This window comes from Salvelinus fontinalis, chromosome 23 (assembly GCF_029448725.1).
Source record: "Salvelinus fontinalis isolate EN_2023a chromosome 23, ASM2944872v1, whole genome shotgun sequence".
In the NCBI taxonomy this organism is placed as follows: Eukaryota; Metazoa; Chordata; class Actinopteri; order Salmoniformes; family Salmonidae; genus Salvelinus; species Salvelinus fontinalis.
The window spans coordinates 12,972,191-12,979,974 of NC_074687.1; the positions used below are offsets into that span (position 1 = coordinate 12,972,191).

A 7,784-nucleotide genomic window follows, 5' to 3' on the forward strand; every position below is an offset into this window, starting at 1 on the left:
GACAACCCTGTGTTAACGATCCCTGAGAGATTCTAAAGAGACAACCCTGTGTTAATGATCCCTGGGAGATTCTAAAGAGACAACCCTGTGTTAACGATGCCTGAGAGATTCTAAAGAGACAACCCTGTGTTAATGATCCCTGGGAGATTCTAAAGAGACAACCCTGTGTTAACGATCCCTGAGAGATTCTAAAGAGACAACCCTGTGTTAACGATCCCTGAGAGATTCTAAAGAGACAACCCTGTGTTAACGATGCCTGAGAGATTCTAAAGAGACAACCCTGTGTTAACGATCCCTGAGAGATTCTAAAGAGACAACCCTGTGTTAACGATCCCTGAGAGATTCTAAAGAGACAACCCTGTGTTAACGATCCCTGAGAGATTCTAAAGAGACAACCCTGTGTTAACGATCCCTGAGAGATTCTAAAGAGACAACCCTGTGTTAACGATCCCTGAGAGATTCTAAAGAGACAACCCTGTGTTAACGATCCCTGAGAGATTCTAAAGAGACAACCCTGTGTTAACGATCCCTGAGAGATTCTAAAGAGACAACCCTGTGTTAACGATCCCTGAGAGATTCTAAAGAGACAACCCTGTGTTAACGATGCCTGAGAGATTCTAAAGAGACAACCCTGTGTTAACGATCCCTGAGAGATTCTAAAGAGACAACCCTGTGTTAACGATGCCTGAGAGATTCTAAAGAGACAACCCTGTGTTAACGATCCCTGAGAGATTCTAAAGAGACAACCCTGTGTTAACGATCCCTGAGAGATTCTAAAGAGACAACCCTGTGTTAATGATCCCTGAGAGATTCTAAAGAGACAACCCTGTGTTAACGATCCCTGAGAGATTCTAAAGAGACAACCCTGTGTTAACGATCCCTGAGAGATTCTAAAGAGACAACCCTGTGTTAACGATCCCTGAGAGATTCTAAAGAGACAACCCTGTGTTAACGATCCCTGAGAGATTCTAAAGAGACAACCCTGTGTTAACGATCCCTGAGAGATTCTAAAGAGACAACCCTGTGTTAACGATCCCTGAGAGATTCTAAAGAGACAACCCTGTGTTAACGATCCCTGAGAGATTCTAAAGAGACAACCCTGTGTTAATGATCCCTGAGAGATTCTAAAGAGACAACCCTGTGTTAACGATCCCTGAGAGATTCTAAAGAGACAACCCTGTGTTAACGATCCCTGAGAGATTCTAAAGAGACAACCCTGTGTTAACGATCCCTGAGAGATTCTAAAGAGACAACCCTGTGTTAACGATGCCTGAGAGATTCTAAAGAGACAACCCTGTGTTAACGATGCCTGAGAGATTCTAAAGAGACAACCCTGTGTTAACGATGCCTGAGAGATTCTAAAGAGACAACCCTGTGTTAACGATCCCTGAGAGATTCTAAAGAGACAACCCTGTGTTAATGATCCCTGAGAGATTCTAAAGAGACAACCCTGTGTTAACGATCCCTGAGAGATTCTAAAGAGACAACCCTGTGTTAACGATCCCTGAGAGATTCTAAAGAGACAACCCTGTGTTAACGATCCCTGAGAGATTCTAAAGAGACAACCCTGTGTTAACGATGCCTGAGAGATTCTAAAGAGACAACCCTGTGTTAACGATGCCTGAGAGATTCTAAAGAGACAACCCTGTGTTAACGATGCCTGAGAGATTCTAAAGAGACAACCCTGTGTTAACGATGCCTGAGAGATTCTAAAGAGACAACCCTGTGTTAACGATCCCTGAGAGATTCTAAAGAGACAACCCTGTGTTAACGATCCCTGAGAGATTCTAAAGAGACAACCCTGTGTTAATGATCCCTGAGAGATTCTAAAGAGACAACCCTGTGTTAACGATCCCTGAGAGATTCTAAAGAGACAACCCTGTGTTAACGATCCCTGAGAGATTCTAAAGAGACAACCCTGTGTTAATGATCCCTGGGAGATTCTAAAGAGACAACCCTGTGTTAACGATCCCTGTGCCATTTATATCAGTCAAATAAAATCACATTTGTTCATGAAGCCCTTTTTACATCAGCAGATGTCACAAAGTGCTTATACAGAAACTGAGCCTAAAACCCCAAACCGCAAGCAATACAGATGTAGAAGCACAGAGGCTAGGATAAACTCCCTAGAAAGGCAGGACCCTAGGAAGAAACCTAGAGAGGAACCAGGCTCCGAGGGGTGGCCAGTCCTCTTCTGTGTACTGCCTCTGAAGAAAGATGCTGATTAAAACCACAACTCGTGTTTTTTTGTACCTGTCACGTTCCTGACCTATTTATGTTAGTTTTTGTGTGTTAGTTGGTCAGGACGTGAGGTTGGGTGGGCATTCTATGTTATCTGTTTCTATGTTGGTTTCGGTTTGCCTGGTATGGCTCTTGATTAGAGGCAGGTGGTTTGCGTTTGCCTCTAATTAAGAGTCATATTTAGGTAGGGCATTCTCACTGTTTGTTTGTGGGTGATTGTCTCCTGTGTCAGTATGTTTGTTCGTACCACACTGGACTGTAGCGTTTGTTTGTTTGTTTCGTTTCGTTTCGATGTCGTCTGTTTCCTGTACGTAAGTTTATGTTTAGTTATGTAAGTTTATGTTCAGGTTTCGTCAACGTCGTTTTGTTATTTTGTAGTTTGAAAGTGTTTTGTTTCGTTTCGTGTTTGCCATCGTCGTTGTTTAATAAAGATGGCTTATTTCCCTGAGCCTGCGTTTTGGTCTGAAGATCCTTCTCTCCTCACCTCATCCGAGGATGAGGAGAGCGTCACCCGTTACAGAATCACCCACCTAGCTAAGACCAAGCGGCAAGGGAAAACGAAACGGAGTAAGGGACAAAACAAGGATTTCTGGACATGGGAACAGATAATGAATGGAGAAGGTCCCTGGGCTAAGGCAGGAGAAAATTGCCGTTCTCAGGAAGAGAGGGAGGCAGCTAAAGCCCAGGAACGGTGGTTTGAGGAGGCAGCAAGGAGACGTGGCTGGAAGCCCGAAAAGCCATGGGAACAGGTGGAGGCACTGAGGAGAGCAGAGGCTACCGGAGAGAGGAACCGGAGCTATGAGGGAACGCGTCTGGCACGGAAGCCCAAAAAGCCCGTAAGTAATTCCCAAAAATTTCTTGGGGGGAAGCTAGGAGATAGTGGGCCAAGGGCAGGTAGGAGACCTGCGCCCACTTCCCAGGCTTACCGTGGAGAGCGGGAGTACGGGCAGGCGCCGTGTTACGCAGTAGAGCGCACGGTGTCTCCTGTACGAGTGCATAGCCCGGTGCGGGTTATTCCACCTCCCCGCACTGGGAGGGCTAGATTGGGTATTGAGCCAGGTGTCATGAGGCCGGCTCAACGCGTCTGGTCTCCAGTGCGTCTCCTCGGGCCGGCATACATGGCACCTGCCTTACGCATGGTTTCCCCGGTTCGCCTACATAGGCCGGTGCGGGTTATTCCACCTCCCCGCACTGGTCGGGCAACCGGGAGCATTCAACCAGGTAAGGTTGGGCAGGCTCAATGCTCAAGAGTGCCAGTACGCCTCCACGGTCCGGTATTTCCGGCACCACCTCCCCGCCCCAGCCTAGTACCTACAGTGTATACACTACGCACTAGGCTACCAGTGCGTATCCTGAGCCCTGTTCCTCCTCCACGCACTCTCCCTGTAGTGCGTGTATCTAGCCCGGTGCCTCCAGTTCCGGCCCCACGCACTAAGCTACCAGTGCGTCTCCAGAGCCCTGTACACACTGTATATTCTCCCCCTACTAATCCTGATGTGCTTGTCCTCAGCCCGGCGTCACCAGTGCCGGTACCACGCATCAGGGATAGAGTAGGCTTTGAGAATACAGTGTGCCCTGTCCCTGCTCCCCGCACTAGTAGGAAGGTGCTTATCATTAGCACGGTGCCTCCAGTTCCGGCACCACGCACCAGGTCTACAGTGCGCCGTATCCGGCCAGAGCCATCCGTCTCACCAGCGCCATCTGAGCCATCCGTCTCCCCAGCGCCATCTGAGCCATCCGTCTCCCCAGCGCCATCTGAGCCATCCGTCTCCCCAGCGCCATCTGAGCCATCCGTCTCCCCAGCGCCATCTGAGCCATCCGTCTCCCCAGCGCCGTCTGAGCCATCCGTCTGCCAGGAGCCTGCAAAGCCGCCCGTCTGCCATGAGCCTGCAAAGCCGCCCGTCTGCCATGAGCCTACAGAGCCGTCAGCCAGACAGGAGCCGCTAGAGCCGTCAGCCAGACAGGAGCCGCTAGAGCCGTCAGCCAGACAGGATCTGCCAGAGCCGCCAACCAGACTGGATCTGCCAGAGCCGCCAACCAGACAGGATCTGCCAGAGCCGCCAACCAGACAGGATCTGCCAGAGCCGCCAACCAGACAGGATCTGCCAGAGCCGCCAACCAGACAGGATCTGCCAGAGCTGCCAACCAGACAGGATCTGCCAGAGCCGTCAGAGAGCCATGAGCAGCCAGAGCCGTCAGAGAGCCATGAGCAGCCAGAGCCGTCAGAGCGCCATGAGCAGCCAGAGCCGTCAGAGCGCCATGAGCAGCCAGAGCCGTCAGAGCGCCATGAGCGTCGAGAGCCGTCAGAGCGCCATGAGCGTCGAGAGCCGTCAGCCTGCCATGAGCGTCGAGAGCCGTCAGCCTGCCATGAGCGTCGAGAGCCGTCAGCCTGCCATGAGCGTCGAGAGCCGTCAGCCTGCCATGAGCGTCGAGAGCCGTCAGCCTGCCATGAGCGTCGAGAGCCGTCAGCCTGCCATGAGCGTCGAGAGCCGTCAGCCAGCCATGAGCATCGAGAGTCGTCAGTCAGCCATGAGCTGCCCTTCAGCCTGAAAAGGCTAGATACCCAGAACTGCCCATCAGTCCAGAGCTGTCTCTCTGTCCGGAGCTGCCTTTCAGTCCGGAGTTGCCCCTCTATCCTGATCTCCCTCTCTATCTTTATCTACTTCTATATTCTTATCTATCCCTCTGTCTTGATTTATCTCTCTGTCCCGGTGTTGTCATTATTAGATGTGTTATTAAGAGGATTTTGTGGGGGAAGAAAGAGGGTGGACATGCTTGGAGGGAGGAGGCTAGGATGGATTATGGTGGGGTGGGAACCGCGCCCGGAGCCTGAGCCACCACCGTGGTTAGATGCCCACCCAGACCCTCCCCTAGACTTTGTGCTGGTGCGTCCGGAGTTCGCACCTTGTGGGGGGGGTACTGTCACGTTCCTGACCTATTTATGTTAGTTTTTGTGTGTTAGTTGGTCAGGACGTGAGGTTGGGTGGGCATTCTATGTTATCTGTTTCTATGTTGGTTTCAGTTTGCCTGGTATGGCTCTTGATTAGAGGCAGGTGGTTTGCGTTTGCCTCTAATTAAGAGTCATATTTAGGTAGGGCATTCTCACTGTTTGTTTGTGGGTGATTGTCTCCTGTGTCAGTATGTTTGTTCGTACCACACTGGACTGTAGCGTTTGTTTGTTTGTTTCGTTTCGATGTCGTCTGTTTCCTGTACGTAAGTTTATGTTTAGTTATGTAAGTTTATGTTCATGTTTCGTCAACGTCGTTTTGTTATTTTGTAGTTTGAAAGTGTTTTGTTTCGTTTCGTGTTTGCCATCGTCGTTGTTTAATAAAGATGGCTTATTTCCCTGAGCCTGCGTTTTGGTCTGAAGATCCTTCTCTCCTCACCTCATCCGAGGATGAGGAGAGCGTCACCCGTTACAGTACCAGGCAGCCACATACACACGCTACAAAATATTATATCACAGTATTTCTTTTTTAATTGGACGGTATGGCGGTATTTGAATAATAAAAGTTCTACGTTTGCTTTATGAGTAGTGAGTGATCCTAGGGTGGCAACACATACATTCTAAGTGATTTCAAGGAGTCTTTCTCCATTCGGATTGTTTTATACTGTTCAATTCAACTTCAACCAAAACAAATGTCAGCACTTTTATCATTTCTGCATTTCCTGCATTTATTTGTAGGGTGGAAAAAGTACCCACTTGTCATACTTGAGTAAAAGTATAGATATGTTTAATAGAAAATGACTCAAGTAAAAGTGAAAGTCACCCAGTAAAATATTACTTGAGTAAAAGTCTAAAAATATTTGGTTTTAAATATACTTAAGTATCAAAAGTAAAAGTATAAATCATTTCAAATTCCTTATATTAAGCAAACCAGATGGCACCATTTTTATTTTTATTTTTTTGATTTACGGATAGCCAGGGGCACACTCCAACACTCAGACATAATTTACAAACAAAGCATTTGTGTTTAGTGAGTCCTAGTAGATGACCAGGGATGTTCTCTTGACAAGTGAATTGGACCATTTTCCTGTCCTGCTAAGCATTCAAAATGTAGCGAGTACTTTTAGGTGTCAGGGAAAATGTATGGAGTAAAAAGTACAGTATTGTCTTGAGGAATGTAGTGAAGTAAAAGTTGTCAACAATAGTAAAGTACAGATACAAAAAAAAACGACTTAAGTAGTACTTGAAAGTATTTTTACTAAAGTAGTACTTGAAATTATTTTTACCTAAGTACTTTACACCACTGCTCATTAGAGATCATTTCCACACTGCCACGTAGGGCTGCACGATATGGGCAAATAATCTAGGACTTGGACCAAATATTGCGATTTGACTCTCGTGGTTGAGGAACATCAAATGCGCTCCTTGAGTGACAGGGGACGTGGCTAGGTCTGTGTGGAAAGTGGCACAGAGAGAAAAGGGTGGAGAGAGATGACTCAAGTAGCGAAGTAAACTATAAAAATTGCCATAACACATGGCGCATCACATTTAACAAACCAAACATTCAAATACCTGTATAGAAGATAAAGTAAAAACCCAACTGGTCCCTACATCAGTACCGGTGTATCATAAAATCCGGTATACCGCCCAGCCCTACCGCCCATAGGGAAAGGTCTCCAACCTGGCAACCCATTGGTCTGTACAGCCAGACCCCACTCCTCCCCCTCCATGTCTCCAACCTGGCAACCCATTGGTCTGTACAGCCAGTTGCCACTCCTCCCTCTCCAGGTCTCCAACCTGGCAACTCATTGGTTTGTACAGCCAGAAGCCACTCCTCCCTCTCCAGGTCTCCAACCTGGCAACCCATTGGTCTGGACGCCACTCCTCCCTCTTCAGGTCTCCAACCTGGCAACTGGACAGAGAGGCTAATTTATACCACACAGCTATTTCTTTGAGTGTCCCCCGTGAGCTAAAACTACCCATAGGGAAAGGTCTCCCATCTGGCAACCAATTGGTCTGTAGTATTGTGGTGTCTCTCTTGTCGTGGTGTCTCTCTTGTCGGGATGTGTGTTTTGTCCTGTTTTTATTTAATATAAAATGTTTAATCCCAGCCCCCGTCCCCGCAGAAGGCCTATTGCATTTTGGGAGGTCCTCATTATAAATAAGAATTTGTTCTTAACTGACTTGCCTAGTTAAATAAAGGTTAAATAAAATAAACAGCCACACACCACTCCTCCCTCTCCAGGTTTCCGACCTGGCAACCGGGCATCACAGGAAATTATCTCCTCAACACAACTGCTCTCTCTCTCTCTCTCCCTCCCTCTCTTTCTCTCTCCCTCCCTCACTCACTCACTCTCCCTCCCTCTTTCTCTCTCCCTCACCCTCTCCCTCCGTCCCTACCTCATCAGAAACTCATTCAGCCCACTCCATTTTGACTTCTAGCTGACCCTTGTCTATGTGTCTCAGATCTACGTGAGGGCCCAGTTTGAGTATGACCCCTCCAGAGATGACCTCATACCCTGCAAGGAGGCTGGGATTCCCTTCCGGGTTGGTGACATCGTCCAGATCATCAGTAAAGATGACCACAACTGGTGGC

The 7,784-nt window shown here is 48.1% G+C and overlaps 1 protein-coding gene across 18 annotated transcripts in view; it reads left to right on the forward strand.

Annotated features, from left to right (window-relative positions):
* LOC129820868 (peripheral plasma membrane protein CASK-like) overlaps positions 1-7,784 on the forward strand; it is a 237,314-nt gene that overhangs the window by 214,275 nt on the left and 15,255 nt on the right. For all 18 annotated transcript variants that reach the window (XR_008754252.1, XM_055877923.1, XM_055877926.1 and 15 more), the window contains one exon: positions 7,655-7,784. This exon is cut by the window's right edge and continues 67 nt beyond it. Coding sequence is in view for 17 of the 18 variants with exons in the window: in XM_055877923.1 (XP_055733898.1) it covers positions 7,655-7,784 (130 nt within the window). In the remaining variant the exon portion in view is untranslated. The remainder of the gene's footprint in view (positions 1-7,654) is intronic.